The sequence below is a fragment of the Neoarius graeffei genome, chromosome 3 (genome assembly GCF_027579695.1).
Source record: "Neoarius graeffei isolate fNeoGra1 chromosome 3, fNeoGra1.pri, whole genome shotgun sequence".
Classification (NCBI taxonomy): domain Eukaryota; kingdom Metazoa; phylum Chordata; class Actinopteri; order Siluriformes; family Ariidae; genus Neoarius; species Neoarius graeffei.
This window is the reverse complement of record NC_083571.1, coordinates 22,811,830-22,835,381: the sequence shown is the minus strand read 5'-3', so window position 1 is coordinate 22,835,381 and position 23,552 is coordinate 22,811,830. Positions and strand designations below refer to the sequence as shown.

General features: G+C 43.5%; 1 protein-coding gene across 3 annotated transcripts in view; it reads left to right on the top strand.

Annotated features, from left to right (window-relative positions):
* The window catches only part of lias (lipoic acid synthetase), a 56,898-nt gene that overhangs the window by 18,961 nt on the left and 14,385 nt on the right, over window positions 1–23,552 (top strand). For 2 of the 3 annotated variants that reach the window (XM_060916513.1, XM_060916515.1), the window contains exons 2-7: window positions 466–641; window positions 8,324–8,417; window positions 12,016–12,096; window positions 12,361–12,517; window positions 12,662–12,719; window positions 17,698–17,826. In XM_060916513.1, coding sequence (XP_060772496.1) covers window positions 466–641; window positions 8,324–8,417; window positions 12,016–12,096; window positions 12,361–12,517; window positions 12,662–12,719; window positions 17,698–17,826 — 695 coding nt within the window. The remainder of the gene's footprint in view (window positions 1–465; window positions 642–8,323; window positions 8,418–12,015; window positions 12,097–12,360; window positions 12,518–12,661; window positions 12,720–17,697; window positions 17,827–23,552) is intronic. The other variant, XM_060916514.1, reaches the window with a different exon arrangement.

The window sequence follows — 23,552 nt, the reverse complement described above, 5'->3', positions numbered from 1 at the left end:
GGGCACTTCAGCCCAAGGCTGCCCCATGTTAACCTAACCACATGTCTTTGAACTGTGGGGGAAACCTGAGCACCCGAAGGAAACCCACGCAGACACAAGGAGAACATGCAAACTTCACACAAAAAGGGTCCCGTCAGCCACTGGGTTCAAACCCAGAACCTTCTTGCTGTGAGGTGACAGTGCTAACCACAACACCACCGTGCCGCCCTAAAAAAGGCATATATACACACACGCGCGCGCAACAGAGGATCTGCTAATGAAGTACCAATTGTTTGCCAGACGTTGCACAGCATGTCACCGTAAACTGATTTTTTTAAAAAAAGTGTTGTTGTCCTTTCCTTAATAAAAATGTGATTGTTGGCAAATGTGTAGGAAGTGGAATAAAACCTTTCTAGATTTGCAAAATGTATGTCACGTAGGTTGAAGCCCAGATGAGGTCTGTGAAGAGTTGTCTTTGTTTTTCAGCAGGTCTGTGCGAGTCGACTGAGCAATGCAGCCAACACGTCACACACACCACAGGACAGAAAGAAAGAAATTAAAGAAGATGGACTGAAGCTGCAAGACTTTATATCGGGAGAGCTGTCAGAAAAGAGCAACTGGGAGGAATACAAGGGCAACCTGAAGCGGCAAAAAGGGGAACGGTGAGCGAGTTAGAAGAGTTAGACAGATAAATGCGCAGTGTGTAATGTTCAAGTGTTTCTCTCATTGAAAAAAAAAGACTTTTACACAGAAAGACCTTGGTTCGAACCCATAACCTTCGTGCTGTGAGGAGACCATGCGAACCACTGCACCACCGTGCCACCCTGTTGTCATGGCATCATAGTCCTACACCATCTACATCATCTGCATTGACTTTGACATGATCACTGGAGGAGTCTATTATAGAAAGACACTCTCTGATGGAGTGTTTACTTACCACTAGGACAGTGGTTCTCAACCGGGGGGGCGCGCCCCCCTGGTGGGGCGCGGAGGTACTCCAGGGGGGTCGCGAGTAGGCTTCATGTATGGAGGAAAAAAAAAATCTGGGGCTAACAGGCTATAGTAGCTAAGCAGATGCTTAGCTACTATATTTATTTATTTACCCATGTCAAAATGCAGGACATTGGACTATTACATACAAATCAATACTATTATAAAATCTATCATCAATCTATCATAAAATCTTGTGTGTAGGTTATTTTAAGCCCGTGACGCGAACATGACGCAACGTCACGTGAGTGAGTCTGCATACCGTGGCCACCGTGTGAGTGCTTGCCACACACACACTAGTCTGGTTTCTTGCCGAGTTAACTCGTGCCGACTCTCGCTAGTCTACTATCATCAATCCATCGATACAGCGCAAAACCCAAACAGTCTTTTTAAAGACTACTACCCCACACTGTATTTTTGCTTTCCCCATTTCAGCTCTACCCAAATAATTTGTTGTTTTTGTTGTTTTCTTACTGCTAGTCTACTATGGATAATGCTACTACTGCTGCTACTGCTACTACTACTACTACTACTACTAATAATAATAATAATCTAGCCCAGGGCTAGCTAGCTAGCTAGCTAGCTATCTATCTATCTATCTATCTATCTATCTATCTATCTATCTATCTATCTATCTATCTATCGGTCGATATAAGGTGCTGTAGGTCGGGTGGCGTCACTGCGGGTGAGTGTGTTTGGGGGGGGTGGGGGGGGCGAGAAGAGGGGCCCCCAACTGCAATGAACCAGCTTTGGTGGGGCCCAGCTTCCAAAAGGTTGAGAACCCCTGCACTAGAAGATATATAGAGATTTTTTTTTTTTTTTTAATTTTCACAGCTGACACATTTAACAACAGCGATTCTTTTGTCTGTGCAGCACAGCCTGTATTGTCTCGCTCATCTCTTCATTTTTGCTGGCCGTGTGCTTAAATGTGAGGTGATGCCAGTGCTGTTCTAGTGGAATTAAAATCTTATTGAAGCAGTAATCGGCTTTAACAAGATAGAGACTGTGACTAAAGTCACAGTAATTTGCACTAGCTATTACAAACCAGGACATCTGGTCACCGTACTCTGTAGATTCGGAATGGTAAGAGATCGAGAATGATGCTTAGTGAGGAAAAGTTGCGCCCTGCCTCCTGGAACAAAATTAAAAAAAAAAACTTTTGAAAAAAATAATGGAAATTGACAGAGTTATAAGTGATTGAAAAAAAGCCCGTTTTTCATGGATCATTCTGACTTAGTGATCCAGATCAGCACCAAAAGTCATAGCAACTTAATTCTAGCCTGAGCCCGCCCATCCTAAGTGTGACGCAACACGAGGGCCTGTTGCGAGTTTAGTCTGGCAAGGCAAGCTATCTCCAGCTCTTCCAAGCTCCCGAAAAATCGGGAGCCAATCAACTTTGAGCATCTCCAACGGCCCTGGGTAGAGGCGTGTTCAAGGCAGTGACGTAGTAGAACTGCGACCGGAAGCCATAGATTGTTTACAGTCTATGCCGGAAGCGCTTCATTCACTAGAAACATTACGAACATGGAGCAGCGGCAAGCCTTTGACACAGCGGTAGATGCTGTATTGAAAGCATTCAACGGGAAGTTCTCATTGAAAATGGAGCAAAGAGCAGCCCTGGAGGTATTTATCTTCTTCCTGTTACTCAAGCAGTTTCCGTCGCGTCACATACGTCAGAGGAAAGAGTGATGTGATTGGTTTAAGCTTCGTCACAGCCTTTTCTGGCTTCGACCAGTAGCAAACTGAGGCATTTCAGGGAGGCGGGTCAACCACGCCTTTGGGAAACGGTTGGGCTTAATATCTTTGCCAGACCAAATGCTCGGAGAGCTTTGAAGTCGCGTTAGCCAGACTAACTTAATTCAGCCCAGAGGTATTCTTCATGTGAAATTTGGTGATGCTTGGTTGAAAACTGAGGGAGAACTATCATCCGAAAAACATTAGGAGAATAATTATAAGAAGAACAAGTGTTGCCAGGCAAAACAAACCACACCCGGCAGCACTTATTTTATACCTATATGTTGATAATGGTAATATTTCTCAATCATCAGCTGTCAGGTTATAGTCCTATGAAAATCCATGACCTTGAGTTTGACATTTCAGAGTCATTCAAGGTCAAAGGTCATGGTGGCAACTGAAAGCCCATACGGGACTTCTTATATGTTGATAATGGCAAACATCTGGCCATCATGAACCATTTTAAAGTTAGAGCCCTTTGAAAACCCATGACCTTCAGTTTGACCTTTTAGCATCACTCAAGGTCAAAGGTCATGGTGCCAAATGAAAGCCCATATGGCACTTCCTATGAGTTGATAATGGTAAATATCTGTCTACCATCAACCGTTTTCAAGTTACAGCCCTCTGAAAATCCATGACCTTGAGTTTAACCTTTCAAGGTCAAAGATCATGGTGCCAAATGAAAGGCCATATGGAAGTTCCTATATGCTCATAATAGTAAACATCTGTCTATCAGCAACCGTTTTCGAGTTATAATGGAAAATGTTATTTTGACCGAAAGGTTGATCTTTCTGGTGACCTTGACCTGATTACCCCCAAAATTTGATCAGGTAATCTACAGACCATTGCCCACCTGCCCTGAAAATTTGAAGTCAATCGGTTCAACCGTCTAGACGCTAGATTGTTAACAGACAGACACACAAACAAACAAACAAACCACACTGATTACAATACCTCGCCCCGCTGACTCCGTCGCGGGCGAGGTAACAATAAAGTAGAAAGATCCTGAGTGAGAGTAACAATTTGCACCCGCGCTGCTAGCGCAAATTAATAAGCACTTATTCTTGACATGAACACGAGGCTTATTTTAACATTAATAAACGTTTGTGAACTGCTGAGTAGTTAAAGCTCTATTTGTAGAAGAAATATTTTTACTAGTTGATGTTAATGTACACCGACCAGCCGTAACATTAAAACCACTGACAGGTGACGGGAATAATTAAGCTATTCCATGAAATCGAGTCGTACATGTGGCGAGATTGAGTGGAATAACCGTTTTATTCTATCCACATTCACTGGATTTTGAGAAACCGAGCATTTTTATTTTTATTTTTTGCAAATTCGATAAATAAAAATGAAACAAAACGTCCGACAAAACCATTTCCAATTAGAATGTAAACAAACCGGTGAAATGACAGGAGCAATTTGTGAAAATTTTGATAATAATTCTTGAAAAATAAAAAAGATATGCTCTTACCATCAAATACTTTCATTCCATATTTTGTTGCTTTTTTTTATTTTTTGGGGTTTTGTTTTCGAGTAGAGTTTTTATTTCGTCCTCAGCAGTTCAGTAACATGCTCCACCATTTTGTTTTTCTGTACTCATGGTATATGAGCTGATATCCTAGTAGTAGAATAGCCAATCGGAGCGCACGATTGCTCACATCCAGTCAATGTGGATAAAAAAACCCAACAAAACCCTGACATCAAGTAACATATATAAGACATGTATACAGTGCCTTGCAAAAAATATTCATCTCCCTTGGTGTTTGTCCTGTTTTGTTGAATTACAAGCTGGACTTAAAAAGGATTTTTGGGGGGTAGCGCAATTTGATTTACACAACATGTCTACAACTTTAAAGGTGCACGTTTGCTTGTTTTTTTTATTGTGACACAAACAATAATTAAGATGAAAGAACAGAAATTTGGAGTTTGCATAGGTATTCACCCCTCAGAGTCAATACTTTGTAGAGCCACCTTTTGCTGCAATTACAGTTGCAAGGCAAAACTTGCTTTTTTTGGGGGGGGGGTTGTTTTCGAGTAGAGTTTTTATTTTGTCCTCAGCAGTTCGGTAACATGCTCCACCATTTTGTTTTTCTCTACTCATGGTATATGAGCTGATATCCTAGTAGTAGAGTAGTCAATCGGAGCGCACGATTGCTCACATCCAGTCAATGTGGATAAAAAAAACCCAACAAAACCCTTGATGCTGCCACCACCACCATGCTTCACTGTAGGAATGGTGTTCTCAGGGTATTGGGTTTGCGCCACACATGGCATTTCCCATGATGGCTAGAAAGTTCAATTTTTGTCTCATTTGACCAGAGAATCTTCTTCCATGTGTTTGGGGAGTCTGCCACATGCTGTTGGGCAAACTCCAAACGTGATTTTTTTAAGCAATGACTTTTTTTCTGGCCACCCTTCCATAAAGCCCCGCTCTGTGGAGTGTACGGCTTAAAGTGGTCCTATGGACAGATACTCCCATCTCCGCTGTGGATCTTTGCAGCTCCTTCAGTGTTATCTTTGGTGTCTTTGTTGCATCTCTGATTAATGCCCTCCTTGCCCAGTCTCTGAGTTTTGGTGGGTGGCCTTCTCTTGTCAGGTTTGTAGTGGTGCCATATTTTTTCCATTTTGCTATAATGGATTTAATGGAGCTCCCTGGGATATTCAAAGTTTGGGATATTTTTTATAACCCAACCCTGATCTATACTTTTCCACAACTTTGTCTCTGACCTGTTTGGAGGCTCCTTGGTTTTCATGTTGCTTGCTTAGTAGTGTTGCAGAGTCAGGGTCCTTCCAGAACAGCTGGATTTCTACAGACATCATGTGACAGATCATGTGACACTTTGATTGCACACAGGTGGATCTTAATCAGCTAATTATGTGACTTATGAAGTGAATTGGTTGGACCAGCTCTTATTTAGGGGTTTCATATGAAAGGGGGTGAATACTTATGCACACTCCAGATTTCTGTTTTTTCATCTTAATTGTTGTTTGTGTCACAATAAAACAACAATGTGCACCTTTACAGTTGTAGACATGCTGTGTAAATCAAATGGTGCTAACCCTCCAAAAATCCATTTTAATTCCAGCTTCTAATGTGACAATACGGGACAAACACCAAGGGGGATGAATACTTTTGCAAGGCACTGTATGCCGAGTGTAGTGGGACGTGAGTCATCAGACATGAACACAGACCCAGACCCAGAAGATGAGGTGGAAGAAAAGTCGCTCTTTTATTTAATAAAACAAAGTTGTGGTAGGTACAGGGTGGTGTGATGGGTGTCCAGGAGCTCTTCAGTCATGTGCTGGAGAACCTGGTGAGTGGACTGCTGAGCCAGAGCGACAACATCTTCATCATCACCAGCGAGGTGACCTGCAAGCAGATGAGAGGAGGGTATCTAGGGCATCATAGCTATGCCTATGCTAAACTGACCTGTGAGGTTGGTGGCGGCGTCTTATACTTTCCTGATTACTCTAGACGTTTGAAGAAAGATGCTCCAGATTGGGGCTAGCTGATTGGCTCCACCTCTCAGCCATGCGCCGCTCTGTTGTCCAAAACACGGCACCTGTGATGCTGTGGTATGAAGAGCGATGTTCTGGCTTTGTGATGCGTCACTGTGACACCCAGCTATCATAATATCCATTCATCCATTATCTATGGTGCTTATCCACCAGAGTTTCAGGGGAAGCTGGAGCCAATCCCAGCTGACTTTGGGTGAGAAGCAGGGTACACCGAGACGAACAATCATTCACATTCACACCTACAGTGGGGCAAAAAAGTATTTAGTCAGCCACCAATTGTGCAAGTTCTCCCACTTAAAAAGATGAGAGAGGCCTGTAATTTTCATCATAGGTACACTTCAACTATGAGAGACAGAATGGGGGGAAAGAATCCAGGAAATCACATTGTAGGATTTTTAATGAATTAATTGGTAAATTCCTCGATAAAATAAGCATTTGCTCACCTACAAACAAACAAGATTTCTGGCTCTCACAGACCTGTAACTTCTTCTTTAAGAGGCTCCTCTGTCCTCCACTCGTTACCTGTATTAACGGCACCTGTTTGAACTCGTTATCAGTATAAAAGACACATGTCCACAACCTCAAACAGTCACACTCCAAACTCTACTATGGCCAAGACCAAAGAGCTGTCAAAGGACACCAGAAACAAAATTGTAGACCTGCACCAGGCTGGGAAGACTGAATCTGCAGTAGGTAAGCAGCTTGGTGTGAAGAAATCAACTGTGGGAGCAATTATTAGAAAATGGAAGACATACAAGACCACTGATAATCTCCCTCGATCTGGGGCTCCACGCAAGATCTCACCCCGTGGGGTCAAAATGATCACAAGAACGGTGAGCAAAAATCCCAGAACCACACGGGGGGACCTAGTGAATGACCTGCAGAGAGCTGGGACCAAAGTAACAAAGGCTACCATCAGTAACGCACTACGCCGCCAGGGACTCAAATCCTGCAGTGCCAGACGTGTCCCCCTGCTTAAGCCAGTACATGTCCAGGCCCGTCTGAAGTTTGTTAGAGAGCATTTGGATGATCCAGAAGAGGATTGGGAGAATGTCATATGGTCAGATGAAACCAAAATAGAACTTTTTGGTAAAAACTCAACATGTCATGTTTGGAGGAGAAAGAATGCTGAGTTGCATCCAAAGAACACCATACCTACTGTGAAGCATGGGGGTGGAAACATCATGCTTTGGGGCTGTTTTTTTGCAAAGGGACCAGGACGACTGATCCGTGTAAAGGAAAGAATGAATGGGGCCATGTATTGTGAGATTTTGAGTGAAAACCTCCTTCCATCAGCAAAGGCATTGAAGATGAAATGTGGCTGGGTCTTTCAGCATGACAATGATCCCAAACACACCGCCCGGGCAATGAAGGAGTGGCTTCGTAAGAAGCATTTCAAGGTCCTGGAGTGGCCTAGCCAGTCTCCAGATCTCAACCCCATAGAAAATCTTTGGAGGGAGTTGAAATCCGTGTTGACCAGCGACAGCCCCAAAACATCACTGCTCTAGAGGAGATCTGCATGGAGGAATGGGCCAAAATACCAGCAACAGTGTGTGAAAACCTTGTGAAGACTTACAGAAAACGTTTGACCTCTGTCATTGCCAACAAAGGGTATATAACAAAGTATTGAGATTAACTTTTGTTATTGACCAAATACTTATTTTCCACCATAATTCGCAAATAAATTCTTTAAAAATCAGACAATGTGATTTTCTGGATTTTTTTTCTCATTTTGTCTCTCATAGATGAGGTGTACCTATGATGAAAATCACAGGCCTCTCTCATCTTTTTAAGTGGGAGAACTTGCACAATTGGTGACTGACTAAATACTTTTTTGCCCCACTGTATGGGCAATTTAGAGTAGCCAGTTGACCCAATCAGCATGTCTTTGGACTGTGGAAGGAAACCCGCACAGGGAGAACTCCACAAAGAAAGGAGTCAGCCAGAAGTTCAAACCCAGGACTTGCTTGCTGTGAAGTGACAGTGTTAATCACTGCACCACCATGCTGCTGCTATCATAATATATGGGTAAAGGATAATAAATTGATATAACAATGACAGAAAATAGATTAACCATATGTGGTCCAAATCCTAGGCTCAGGTTACCACCATGGCTAAAGACCGAGATTCCTATTGGGAAAAACTACAACAGACTGAAGAACACCCTCAGAGACCTGAAGCTACACACTGTAAGTGCCTGAAATTCATTTATACACAAAGGTATCATGCCAGATTATTGGCATTACTGATCACATAAGCTGGGAAACGAGTGGGCTATGTAGCATATTTTCTCAATGCACTGTTTTGTTAACGTCCTCATTTCACAAAGAAAGGTTCTGCAAGGGCAAGATTTCAAATGGTGTGATGATCCAAGTATGCACCCTGTCACTGGGAGATCATGAGTTTGAATCCAGATGATGTCACAGCCACCTATAGTTGGGAAGCCAGTAGAGTAAGATTGGCCCGACTGTCTGGGTGAGAACATCTCACCTGGATACTGTACCTAACTAGAAGGGCACTCAGTAGAGTGCATACCTCTGCCAAGCCACATATTATCAATATCAAAATCAAATCACTTGAATCGAGGATAATACTAAAGCTGTTCACCAAATATCATCAAAAGCTGTTCACTACTTTTTGAGATACGTTGGGAACAGACAAAACAATCCTGAGTCCACATACATATCCGGATTTTCCTAAAAATCGAATCAATTGTTCTGTGGCCCGTGACCCACCTTTCCTCAAGATTTCATGAAAAACTGTTTACTACTTTTTGAGTTACGTTGGGAACAGAACAAACACACAAACAGAGGCGAAAACATAACCTCCTCCAACAAAGTTGGCGGCGGTAATAAATGCTTTCTTGAGCTGAAAAAAGGAAAACAGATTTTGAAGTTGCCTGTTTTACACCTTCAAAGTTTACAAACCTAAAATTTGTAGGAACAAATTAAAAAAGCATATAATGCTAAGAACTTAAAAACTAAATTGGAGGTATATCCCGCAATCAGATAAAAAAAAATAGTTTGAAAATAACCAAAGGAAACAGATCACCGCGTTTAACGAGCCTCTCGGTCTCAACCTGATCTGAAGAAGGTGTATGTTCATGACAAAGGTCATGCAAGTCAGGAAAATGGGAGAGAAATTGTGTCTGCGAGTGTTAGTTTAGGAAAACACATCAGTTGTTGCTGTGGCTGAATGCTGGGGTTTTATTTCCTGTAACATACGAACAGTATCTTGCAAAAGTATTCATCCCCCTTGGTGTTTGTCCTGTTTTGTCGCATTACAAGCTGGAATTAAAATGGATTTTTGGAGGGTTAGCACCATTTGATTTACACAACATGCCGACCACTTTAAAGGTGCACATTGTTGTTTTACTGTGACACAAACAATAATTAAGATGAAAAAACAGAAATCTGGAGTGTGTATAAGTATTCACCCCCTTTCATATGAAACCCCTAAATAAGAGCTGGTCCAACCAATTCACTTCATAAGTCACATAATTAGTTGATTAAGAGCCACCTGTGTGCAAAGTGTCCAATGATCTGTCACATGATGTCTGTATAAATCAACCTGTTCTGGAAGGACCCTGACTCTGCAACATGAAAACCAAGGAGCCTCCAAACAGGTCAGAGACAAAGTTGTGGAGAAGTATAGATCAGGGTTGGGTTATAAGAAAAATCCCAAATTTGAATATCCCAGGGAGCTCCATTAAATCCATTATAGCAGAATGGAAAGAATATGGCACCACTACAAACCTGACAAGAGAAAGCCGCCCAGCAAAACTCACAGACCGGGCAAGGAGGGTATTAATCAGAGATGCAAAAAAGACACCAAAGAGAACACTGAAGGAGCTGCAAAGATCCACAGCGGAGATGGGAATATCTGTCCATAGGACCACTTTAAGCCATACACTCCACAGAGTGGGGCTTTATGGAAGAGTGGCCAGAAAAAAGTCATTGCTTAAGAAAACATGTTTGGAGTTTGCCCAACAGCATGTGGCAGAATCACCAAACACATGGAAGAAGATTCTCTGGTCAAATGAGACTAAAATTAATCTTTTTGGCCATCATAGGAAATGCCATGTGTGGCGCAAACCCAATACCCTGAGAAAACCATTCCTACAGTGAAGCATGGTGGTGGCAGCATCATGCTGTGGGGATATTTTTCATCTGCAGGGACAGGAAAGCTGGTCAGGATGGAAGGAAAAATGGATGGCACTAAATATAGGGCAATTCTGGAGGAAAACCTGTTTGAGTCAGAGGTTTGAGACTGGGATGAAGGTTCACGGTCCAGCAGGATAATGACTCTAAACATACTGCTGAAGCTACAGTGGAGTGGTTTAAAGGGAAACCTTTAAATATCTTGGAATGGCTTAATCAAAGCCCAGATCTCAATCCAATTGAGAATCTGTAGCTTAACTTGAAGATTGCTGCACACCAACGCAACCCATCTAACTTGAAGGAGTTGGAGCAGTTTTGCCTTGAGGAATGAGCAAAAATCCCAGTGGCTAGATGTGCTAAGCTAATAGAGACATATCACAAGAGACTTGCAGCTGTAATTGCAGCAAAAGGTGGCTCTACAAAGTATTGACTTGGGGGGTGAATACCTATGCGCACTCCAGATTTGTGTTTTTTCATCTGAATTATTGTTTGTGTCACAGTAAAACAATTTGCACCTTTAAAGGAACAGTCCACCATACTTCCATAATGAAATATGCTCTTATCTGAATTGAGACGAGCTGCTCCGTACCTCTCCGAGCTTTGCGCGACCTCCCAGTCAGTCAGATGCAGTCAGACGCGCTGTCACTCCTGTTAGCAATGTAGCTAGGCTCAGCATGGCCAATGGTATTTTTTGGGGCTGTAGTTAGATGCGACCAAACTCTTCCGCGTTTTTCCTGTTTACATAGGTTTATATGACCAGTGACATGAAACAAGTTCAGTTACACAAATTGAAACGTAGCGATTTTCTATGCTATGGAAAGTCCGCACTATAATGACAGGCGTACTAACACCTTCTGCGCGCTTCGACAGCGCATTGATATCTGAGCTCCGTATCAATGTGCTGCCGAAGCGCGCAGAAGGTGTTAGTACGCCTGTCATTATAGTGCGGACTTTCCATAGCATAGAAAATCGCTACGTTTCAATTTGTGTAACTGAACTTGTTTCATATCACTGGTCATATAAACCTATGTAAACAGGAAAAACGCGGAAGAGTTTGGTCGCATCTAACTACAGCCCCAAAAAATACCATTGGCCATACTGAGCCTAGCTACATTGCTAACAGGAGTGACAGCGCGTCTGACTGCGTCTGACTGACTGGGAGGTCGCGCAAAGCTCGGAGAGGTACGGAGCAGCTCGTCTCAATTCAGATAAGAGCATATTTCATTATGGAAGTACGGTGGACTGTTCCTTTAAAGTTGTAGGCAATTGGTGCTAACCCTCCAAAAATCCATTTTAATTCCAGCTTGGAATGCGACAAAACAGGACAAACACCAAGGGGGATAAATACTTTTGCAAGACACTGTAAACACCTGAATTTTAAGGAGCCATAAATATATTTCACCAGAATGTTGTGGAAATGATTACTTTGTCTAATTAAAGGATGTTTATAGAGAGCATACAGGAACGTTAAATTTTCACTGTTAGCATAACTCGCTAGAAGTCTCGTCTTTTTCATATCGTTCGAAGGGTGTGTAAACATTTGTACACAAGCATAGCTCATCATTTTGCTTTTTTTTTTCAGAAAGGTTGATAGATAACGCTTCCATTGTTGTTGCTCTGGTTACAGGTGTGTGAGGAGGCCAGATGTCCGAACATCGGTGAGTGTTGGGGGGGTGGAGAGTACGCTACTGCCACAGCAACCATCATGGTCAGTACAACAGGATTTTATACAGTTTATTACAAAACACTAAAGTAATAAACTTAATGTTACTTATTAGAGGCGAAAGTTCAATGTGTGTGTGTGTGTGTGTGTGTGTCAACTGGTTATGTAGACTCACTTGCTCATTGGACTAGAGGAGCACATTTCAGTTTAGGTCTGTTATTTATTTTCTTCTGACAAATCATTACACACCTCTCTCTCTCTCTCTCTCTCTCTCTCTGTCTCTCTCTGTGTATATGTGTGTGTGTGTAGTTGATGGGGGACACGTGCACACGTGGCTGCAGGTTTTGTTCAGTAAAGACAGCAAGAAACCCTCCTCCTCTCGACCCGGATGAGCCTTATAACACAGCTAAAGCTATCGCTGCATGGGGGCTTGACTATGTCGTGCTCACTTCCGTGGACAGAGATGGTATACACAGTCTCGCATACACATATATATACACACACACACACAATGCAAACACCCCCTTCCTGCTTGACCGTCACTGTGTGAAAATTAGGAAAAAAAGAAATCAGTTGTACTAAGAATTTGTGGCTTTTGTGTGTGGAACAGACCTCACTGATGGAGGCGCAGAGCACTTTGCAAAGACCGTATCTCATCTCAAGGAGAGGTAAAAAGCTCTAGCTATCACAGATATACAGGCAGGTGACAAATTAAAGGAACAACCGAGATAAAGTGTGTTAGTATGGTGTTAGACCACCAAAAGTATTCATCCCCTTTGGTGTTTGTCCTGTTTTGTTGCATTACAAGCTGGAATTAAAATGGATTTTTGGGCGGTTAGCACCATTTGATTTACACAACATGCCTACCACTTTAAAGGTGCAAATAGTTGATTTATTGTGACACAAATAATAATTAAGATGAAAAAACACAAATCTGGAGTGTGCATAGGTATTCACCCCCCAAAATCAATACTTTGTAGAGCCACTTTTTGCTGCAATTAAAGCTGCAAGTCTCTTGTGATATGTCTCTATTAGTTTAGCACATCTAGCCACTGGGATTTTTGCTCATTCCTCAAGGCAAAACTGCTTCAACTCCTTCAAGTTAGATGGGTTGCGTTGGTGTACAGCAATCTTCAAGTTATGCCACAGATTCTCAATTGGATTGAGGTCTGGGCTTTGACTAGGCCATTCCAAGACATTTAAATGTTTCCCTTTAAACTACTCCAGTGTAGTTTTAGCAGTATGTTTAGGGTCATTGTCCTGCTAGAATGTGAATCTTCATCCCAGTCTCAAACCTCTGGCTGACTCAAACAGGTTTTCCTCCAGAATTGCCCTGTATTTAGTGCCATCCATCTTTCCTTCAGTCCTGACCAGCTTTCCTGTCCCTGCAGATGAAAAACATCCCCACAGCATGATGCTGCCACCACCATGCTTCACTGTAGGAATGGTGTTCTCAGGGTGTTGGGTTTGCGCCACACATGGCGTTTCCTATGATGGCCAAAAAGATCAATTTTTGTCTCATTTGACCAGAGAATCATCTTCCATGTGTTTGGTGATTCTGCCACATGCTGTTGGGCAAACTACATCTACTACTTTAAAGGTGCACATGTTTGTTTGGTTTTTTTTATTGTGACACAAACAATAATTAAGATGAAAAAACAGAAATTTGGAGTTTGCATAGGTATTCACCCCTCAGAGTCAATACTTTGTAGAGCCACCTTTTGCTGCAATTACAGCTGCAAGGCAAAACTTGCTTTTTTTTATTTATTGGGGTTTTGTTTTGGAGTAGAGTTTTTATTTCATCCTCAGCAGTTCAGTAACATGCTCCACCATTTTGTTTTTCTGTACTCATGGTATATGAGCTGATATCCTCGTAGTAGAGTAGCCAATCGGAATGCACGATTGCTCATATCCAGTCAATGTGGATTAAAAAAACCAACAAAACCCTTGATGCTGCCACCACCATGCTTCACTGTAGGAATGGTGTTCTCAGGGTATTGGGTTTGCGCCACACATGGCATTTCCCATGATGGCTAGAAAGTTCAATTTTTGTCTCATTTGACCAGAGAATCTTTTTCCATGTGTTTGGGGAGTCTGCCACATGCTGTTGGGCAAACTCCAAACATGATTTTTTCATACATGAAAATCCCTCACCTTTCGGCGAAATTCGCCGTTTTGAAACCAAAATGGGCGACCTATGTGAATCGTGTAGATCCGATGAGAAAAAAAATTGGGGGGGTTTGATATTGACCCAAAGGGCAAGGAGGTCGCTTCGCACCCATAGACAGCTCGTGCCTGTTTGCGCCTCCTCCTCCTGCTTTGATATTGACGCCATAGCGACGAGTACATCTCGCTGCGAAGGGCAAGCAGCATCATTTTGCGCCTCTTCTCCTGCTGGCCAGAGCGTGCACACATCAGTCAGAGTGCAGACCAGACCACCAGAAGCTGGAAGCTGGATTGAGTCATCGGACTGAATTTCCTACTTTTTTCAAACTTTCATGATTGTTATCAAAACAAACAAAACTTCCGGCTTGATTACGTCAGCGTTCAAAAGAGGGCGCGCGCGTCTTTTGACAATCCCTGTGTCCGAAATTGCTCGCTACTCACTATATAGGGCACTGTATAGTGGAGACGCCATTTTGTAGTGCTGTCCGTGCTGAAAGAAATCAAATTAAAAGTCTCAAATTTGATTTAATAAAAGACAGCAGCAAAGAAGAAAGTATTCAGCCTTGATTTAAAAAGAACTGAAAGCTGCAGGTACGTCCATATCTTGGCAGGCTGAGTGGTATGCTGGGGCACCTCTTGCCAGCAGACCAGGATATCCAGAGGGAACTTGTGCGGTTCAGTGTTGACCTGACCATCCGCAGCTTCAAGGAGGGAGAGAGCATCGTGGAGTGGTGGGGTCATGTCTTCGACAAACCAGACAAGTACCCTTCCCTGGGTGCACTGGTTAAGTGTTGCCTCTCTATCTTTCATGGACCTAGAGTCGAGTCCTCGTTTAGTCTGATGAATGATGTAATTGATCAAAGGAGTGGCAACATGAATGTGGAAACATTTAATGCAATACAGACGGTCAAGTACACGCTGATGTCCAGGGGGAAGACAGCTATGCAGCTCTTTAGAAGGGAGGACGTGAAGTTTGGGGAAGTGGACAGAACATTGTGCAAGAACATTAACTCTGCACCAGCCACATACAAACACCAGCAGAGGGTGAACAAGGAGGAAAAGCAGCAGCAGCAGAGCAAGTATGGCTCTCAAGCAACTTGCAGTGCTCAGCAGGCCAAGAAACAGACTGCTGAAGGAGAGAAGCGGGCAAGGCTGAAACGTGGCAACTCGGCGAAAGCGGGCCATGGAGACACTGGTGGTCCAGGCAAATAAAAGGAAAAAATGATCACTATTCCTTGTGTGTTCTCCACTTTCTTCATTCTATTATTCGCATTTTTTTCCAGGGCATAATTTCACTATAACTACGTGTATTTGTACTGTATGTCCTTGTGCAAATGTCAATACAGTATACTTAGTAAGGAGGCTATAATATTTATTCTGAAGGCCCAGTCCCACTGGCCGATGGACACAAAACGTATGCAAAAAGGACACAGCGGACGAGCAAAATTTCGGGGGTGGCGCTATCCGTTTTCATCTGCTCCAGAAATGGACAAAATTGGCGAAAATTTGCGAAAACAGAACGGAAAAGAACGGACGTGGGTAGTATATAGCGGGGATGTTAAACGCATGTTCATAGGAAGCCTAGCGGATGAAAGCGGATGGAAGTGGATGACAGCTCCGAAGGGGTTACCGGTGATAACTGAGAAGCGGACGCATAGCAGAAAGAGCGGATGCATAGCGGATGAAGGGGATGCATCACATACGCCTAACGGAAACAAAGGGGATGTTGCGTGGATGTATATCGGATGCAGACTGTTCACTGCGCATGCGGGGGGTATGAATTGCATCTGCTCCGCGGATATAAAGGGATGCAGCACGCACGCCGTCAGCATAAAGCGGAAAGACGTGCTGGCGGCTACATCGATACATCTCTACTACATCTCGTTTTTGAAGAAGGCTACATTGATACATCTCTATTACATCTTGTATCAACACCATGGCTGTTCGACTCGTACTGAGATCCAGATGATTTTCTCCCCCCTTTTATACAAAATATCGATTGTCCGCTAGGTGTCCTTCTACATACTCTAGACATACTCCAGACATCCTAAATATACGAGATACATCCCAGATATAAACGCTTTGTCCGTTTTGAATACTTTATATACGAGATGCATACGCTTACATCCTTTCTATTTCCGTGCTACTAACGATGAACAGACGTTTCATGTACCTTATCTTTCCTCCCTCTTTCCGTTTTCAGCTGCAGCGGATGTGAGTTGCAAGGATGCCCAGAGGATGCAGAGAGGATACAGCAGACGTTTAACGGATGATAACGGACATAGAACGTTTGTTGCTCGTAGATGTCGCGGATTTACATCGTACACGGCGGAAAGTTCATCCGTTCTAAAAGTTTTGTGCAGCTCAAAACTTTTTGCGCGGATGAAATCACAGTGGACGGATGCTCGATGGATAGAGCGTATGAAGCACGTATGCAATGAGTACACAACGGATGCGTAGCGTTTTCCAACGGATGGCAAAGATTTTTTTACGTTTTACATCCTCTTTGCATCCGTAAGTGCAGTGGGACTGGGCCTTGAGGGAGGACCCTCCAAACAAAATAAAAACAACACCAGAGGCCACGTCACCACTCGCGCACCCTTCTCACCTTTTCCACCCCGACCCGTTTTCATGCCTGTTTTTTAAGCAATGCCTTTTTCCTGGCCACCCTTCCATAAAGCCCCGCTCTGTGGAGTGTACGGCTTAAAGTGGTCCTATGGACAGATACTTCCATCTCCGCTGTGGATCTTTGCAGCTCCTTCAGTGTTATGTTTGGTGTCTTTGTTGCATCTCTGATCAATGCCCTCCTTGCCCGGTCTGTGAGTTTTGGTGGGCGGCCTTCTCTTGTCAGGTTTGTCGTGGTGCCATATTCTTTCCATTTTGCTATAATGGATTTAATGGAGCTCCCTGGGATATTCAAAGTTTGGGATTTTTCTTATAACCCAACCCTGATCTATACTTCTCCACAACTTTGTCTCTGACCTGTTTGTAGGTTCCTTGGTTTTCATGTTGCTTGCTTAGTAGTGTTGCAGAGTCAGGGTCCTTCCAGAACAGGTGGATTTATACAGACATCATGTGACTGATCATGTGACACTTTGATTGCGCACAGGTGGAGCTTAATCAACTAATTATGTGACTTATGAAGTGAATTGGTTGGAGCAGCTCTTATTTAGGGGTTTCATATGAAAGGGGGTGAATACTTATGCACACTCTAGATTTCTGTTTTTTCATCTTAATTATTGTTTGTGTCACAATAAAACAACAATGTGCATCTTTAAAGTGGTAGGCATGTTGTGTAAATCAAATGGTGCTAACCCTCCAAAAATCCATTTTAATTCCAGCTTATAATGCGACAAAACAGAACAAACACCAAGGGGGATGAATACTTTTGCAAGACACTGTAAATATACTATGCAAATTATGTGTTTTATACATGTGACATGAAGAGATGATACATTTTGTGATGATATACTCTTACAGGAACTCTGATATTTTAGTCGAGTGTTTGACCCCTGATTTTCGTGGGGACTTCTCGGCGGTGGAGAAAGTCGCTTTGTCTGGTCTGGATGTTTACGCTCACAACGTCGAGACCGTGAGAGAACTGCAGAGGTAAAGAAAGTGTAGCCACCAGAGGCTTAACTCATGGCAACTATTTTATTTTAAAATGAGTGAAATCAATTATATTATACCATCGTGACCACAGGAACCTAATCATGGAATGATTGAATATTATACTTCAGACTGGTGTCGGTCACCTGCGAGCACGCATACCTCCTTACCCAATGTCATCTTAAGTGACTTTGCCCGTTCCTTCCAAATAATAACTGGATTAAATAAGACTACTAGAGCGTGTTAATTTGTACGTTGAAGTTGCACACTCCGTTATCTTGTGGCAACAACATCATAATTCAAGGCCATTAGATACTAAAGCCTCACTCACAACCCGCCTTCTACGGGCGGTCTATGTTAAAAAATTTGGCAAAACCGTGCTTGAGACTTGCGCGACATTTGCATGTGTTCAGCGCCATAGAAGGTCGCAGACTGCTCGTGGAGACTTTTGGTCCTGCACATGCAAATTCTGCGGGTCTTGCGACAAATCAAGAATGTGTACACTACGTACGGGACCCGTACTCCTTTTGTACACCTGAACCAAGTCAGCAGCGCGGCTAGTAGGGGCTTTTTGCGATGACAGTAAGACGCATGAGTGACGCATGGTCATTGTATGAGTGACGTGCCTCAGAAGTACTACATAAGTATTCCACACTTGCTATTTGTGCGGCTCGCAAGACAGAAGTACCTCTCACTTTCTACCCCATGTGCGGTGTGCATGCAGCGCACGCGACCTGCACACAGCGCACGCAACCTGCACATGACACGAGGGGCAAGACTCTGGGTATATATATTGGGGAGGAACCAAGGAACCGATCATGTAGCGTGTCGAAGGGAAGAAGACCACCCCATTTGCTGTTTTTATTTGAGTGTATGTTAATTTACCATGCAAACGTCAAATAATAAAACATGAGTATAAGGGAATAACGCATTTTATTTTTTTCGCGGTCCGGTTTCCATCAAATCCTGCGCTCTGATTGGCTGGCGAGCGGGTCCGTATCCTACGATACGGACCCCGGTTACGGACCTCTGGCAACTTGCTCGTTCACAACAACAAACATAGTAGCAATTTTTGTCACCGTTTATTTTCACATTTCTCAGGAGAATGGCATTAATTTTACAGCATGGATAGTGATAACGACAGTGTTCACAGCGAAAGTGAGTTTTACTACCCTGAGGAAGAAGAAATAAAAGAAAACATTTCAGGAGAAAGCTAAAAACCTGTAACTTGCTAATGCCGAGCAAAAACATGGCTGAATCCTGAATGACTCAATTTTGTATAAATAGGGGGCTACATAGGCGGCAAAATGTATTTTTTTTTCCTGCCATGGAAGTGCACTTGTATACCGAGGAGGAAGCCATTTGCATTACAGCCGTGAATGAGGATTCAAAATGGCGGCTCGCCTCGGTTTTCCCTTTCGGGCGCTCTCATTTTCTGGTAGAATTTCATCTCATCTCATCTCATTATCTCTAGCCGCTTTATCCTTCTACAGGGTCGCAGGCAAGCTGGAGCCCATCCCAGCTGACTACGGGCGAAAGGCGGGGTACACCCTGGACAAGTCGCCAGGTCATCACAGGGCTGACACATAGACACAGACAACTATTCACACTCACATTCACACCTACGGTCAATTTAGAGTCACCAGTTAACCTAACCTGCATGTCTTTAGACTGTGGGGGAAACCGGAGCACCTGGAGGAAACCCACGCGGACACGGGGAGAAAATGCAAACTCCGCACAGAAAGGCCCTCGCCGACCCCGGGGCTCGAACCCAGGACCTTCTTGCTGTGAGGCGACAGCGCTAACCACTACACCACCGTGCCGCCCCTGGTAGAATTTGGGAAAGAAAAAAAAAAATTATTTACCAGCTTAAAGTGCCATTCCACCATTGGATGTATTTTTTTGGCATAAAATACAATATATTTTATGACAACATGACTAGACAGAGAAATCTTTTAGCTTCAAAATGATATATCAAACATAATTTTTTGACAACGACAAGTATATTAATTTTGCGACCAAAGTCACCTACCCTTTTAATTTCCGCGCGGTAGTGAAACGTGATGTCATCGGCAGGTTCCCCTTCTTGTGTACCACGTCACGTGTGACGTGGCACAGATTATCAGCAATGGCGGATAGAACGCGATTGTCAGCTTCGGAAAAGAAGCGAAGGAAAATAGCAAGTGATGCCCAAAGGAGACGGTCGATGGTGAATATCGGCACAGCAATCGACAAGTGGAAATCGCGTTCTATCCGCCATTGCTGATAATCTGTGCCACGTCACACGTGACGTGGTACACAAGAAGGGGAACCTGCCGATGACATCACGTTTCACTACCGCGCGGAAATTAAAAGGGTAGGTGACTTTGGTCGCAAAATTAATATACTTGTTGTCAAAAAATTATGTTTGCTATATCATTTTGAAGCTAAAAGATTTCTCTGTCTAGTCATGTTGTCATAAAATATATTGTATTTTATGCCAAAAAAATACATCCAATGGTGGAATGGCACTTTACGCTGGTAAATAATATATATTTTTTTCTTTCCCAAATTCTACCAGAAAACGAGAGCGCCCGAAAGGGAAAACCGAGCCGAGCCGCCATTTTGAATCCTCATTCACGGCTGTAATGCAAATGGCTTCCTCCTCGGTATACAAGTGCACTTCCATGGCAGGAAGTGCACTTCCATGTATTTTATACCAAAGAATACATCCAATGGTGGAATGGCACTTTAAGGTCGGTCCGTATGGTGAAATACCGTGACCTCGGCCTTGAATACTGACCTCGGCCCAGAGGGCCTCGCTCAGTACTTTCAAGACCTCGGTCACAGTATTTCACGATACGGACCTCCCAGCTGGTAAATAACATATATATGTATTACACTGTAAAACATCCCAACTAAATAGTCCAACAGTTTGAGTACTGAAACACACTTTGACTCGGAGCTGCTGTCCTGCTCCTACTCCTGCTGAGTGGTGGGACGGGGTGTTGAGATGTCCTTGTCCTCATCACTGAGCATGGCATAATGGCCTGACAGCGATGATGGGATTGCAGTGTCCTCACTTCTGAGCGTCGTTAGCTGAAACATACATGAAAATCAGCATATATCTCATCTCATCTCTCATCTCATTATCTCTAGCCGCTTTATCCTGTTCTACAGGGTCGCAGGCAAGCTGGAGCCTATCCCAGCTGACTATGGGTGAAAGGCGGGGTACACCCTGGACAAGTCGCCAGGTCATCACAGGGCTGACACATAGACACAGACAACCATTCACACTCACACCTACGGTCAATTTAGAGTCACCAGTTAACCTAACCTGCATGTCTTTGGACTGTGGGGGAAACCGGAGCACCCGGAGGAAACCCACGCGGACACGGGGAGAACATGCAAACTCCGCACAGAAAGGCCCTCGCCGGCCACGGGGCTCGAACCCGGACCTTCTTGCTGTGAGGCGACAGCGCTAACCACTACACCACCGTGCTGCCCAATCAGCATATATATAATATTAATTACATAAGCATATAGATACTGAAATGAATGTTTAAAGCATGTGTATTTACCTGTGAAAATCCCTCTGGCGGGGTACTGTGCCTCTGCCGGCTTGAAGGCATACTCCTCCCTGTCCGTGCAGGGCTCGCCGGTGCTGCTACCATCATCATCAAATTCTTCCTCCTCCTCCCCCTCTGCTGTTTCAGGCTGGGTTACTTCACTTTTGCTCGCTTCTTCTTGGGTCCCATTTCCTAAACTTTAAACTGAAAATTTTTACATTTTTCCCACAAAATATCCAATGTTCTTCAGCTGAAAGACAGGTGCAGAATGCTGCAGACACGCTGGTTTTATACCCACGCCTGGCTTGCATCACACACAAGTTATGAGTGATTGTCACGTGCTAAATCACATGCTTCACAAGTGCGGCCCGTACTCGTAGCGCAGGAAACTGGTAAAATGCAAGTTCCACCACTCACTGAACACGCACTGATCATGCGCGTCAGCTTTAATTTTTCCCACGCCTCGAGGAAGTCAGGTGTGCAACCTGTACTTGACAAGTACTTTGCTCGTACTCCTCTCCCAAACTTTCCCCCGGGTTCCCTGCGGCACGGCTGCGAGCTACCAAACCCTGCGACCCGTGCGTGTTCAAAACACTTACAGCGGGTTGTGAGTGAGGCTTAAGATTGTGGCCTCAGTGCATTAATTCATTTACTAGATCAGAGGCTCAGTAAGAAATCAAACCTAAACATGAAGATGGTAACTGCAATATAACAGATATAGAGCGGCAGCTACGATTATCGACAGTCCATAATTATCGACACCTTTTCAGATTCACCAATAAAAAACAGTTTTACAAAGCTGAGTTTCAGTTACAACAGTTATTATCAGTTAATTAATCAACCGTAAGACCCGCCTCGCCCTTTGAGCTTGTCGTCTGATGACACCTGAGATGGAATTTTTTTAGCACGATCAGCAATTTGAGGAAAACCCGGACGTTATCAATCATGGCAGGTGAGCATGGTGGAAAGATCACGGACATGTTTTTACTGATCAAATTCACCGATATTTCATGATCGCCTTGTCGAAACCTACTTTGTTTCTTTCATTTGACAGTTATTTTGTATCTAAACGTGCATTTGAGAAGTCACGTGAGGTGTCGATAATAGTGATCACTTTCACCGGTGTCCACTATTATCGACACCTTGTGAAATTAAGTGACATTTACAACTGTAATGTACCGATGGGAGGAAAACGCCATTCACCAACAATCTGTCAGGCAAAGGATGGTTTTACCCATTTTACAAGAGGCAACCAGAGATAACAGAACAGGTTCCGCAACTTCTTGGGAGAGAACAAGCCTGCATCAGTTTTGAAATGCTTCAGGGTCGGTACAAGGGCCTTAATTAATTTTTGGAGGAGGAAGTACCGGATTTTCAGAATCTTACATGGATTAAAGTTTTCCGTCGTGTGACGGATTTCCGTCAACAACTCTCCCAAGGCCAAATGTGAGGTCGGCGCTGATCCGAGGAGAATTAAAATGACGGGTGGTTGGGTAGAGATTGGGTTATAACACTGATGTGTTGCAACACCATCAACTATCAGCAGGGTTTATTTAACTTTTTTTGTTTTTGAGCCATGCTTTGTGTCGTTCATTTCCTATGTTTGATCACGTTTAAACGTTCGCTGTCTACGGTGCGGCATTAAAAAAACATGCGCTGTCAAAATTGGCAAAATACATTCCCATGTGCTTGGCGTGCTTGTGTCTGACCATTTCTGTTTTGTATTAAATTAAATCTTGCCTAAATGACTTAGTTCAAACCTGGACATATAGAAATAGAGCATGTTAAAAAAAATAAACGAAAAAATAAACCCCAGAAAGCCCGCTCCTCTGCTTCAGCCAGACTTGAAGACCAGTGATAGGACAGTGTAGAGACAGGAAATGAGCAGGAGAGGGATCGGGAAATGACCTCGGGTCAGAATCGAACCCGGGTCCCCGGATTTATGGTATGGCGCCTTATCCACCTAAGCCACGACGCCCCCATTCATGCAGTGATGTTAAACACACTGACAAGCTCAGGTTCGTTTTTAAAACTTTCTGGCAGTGGTGTGATGGTCGTCATTGGGCTGCATCTCAAATCGAAACTCTGAGGTGACATTTAACAGTATTTACTAATCTAGAAAATCCAGAAAAGTGGTCCTCAGAACAGACCTTTCTACGGAAGCCGCAAGAGGCCCTT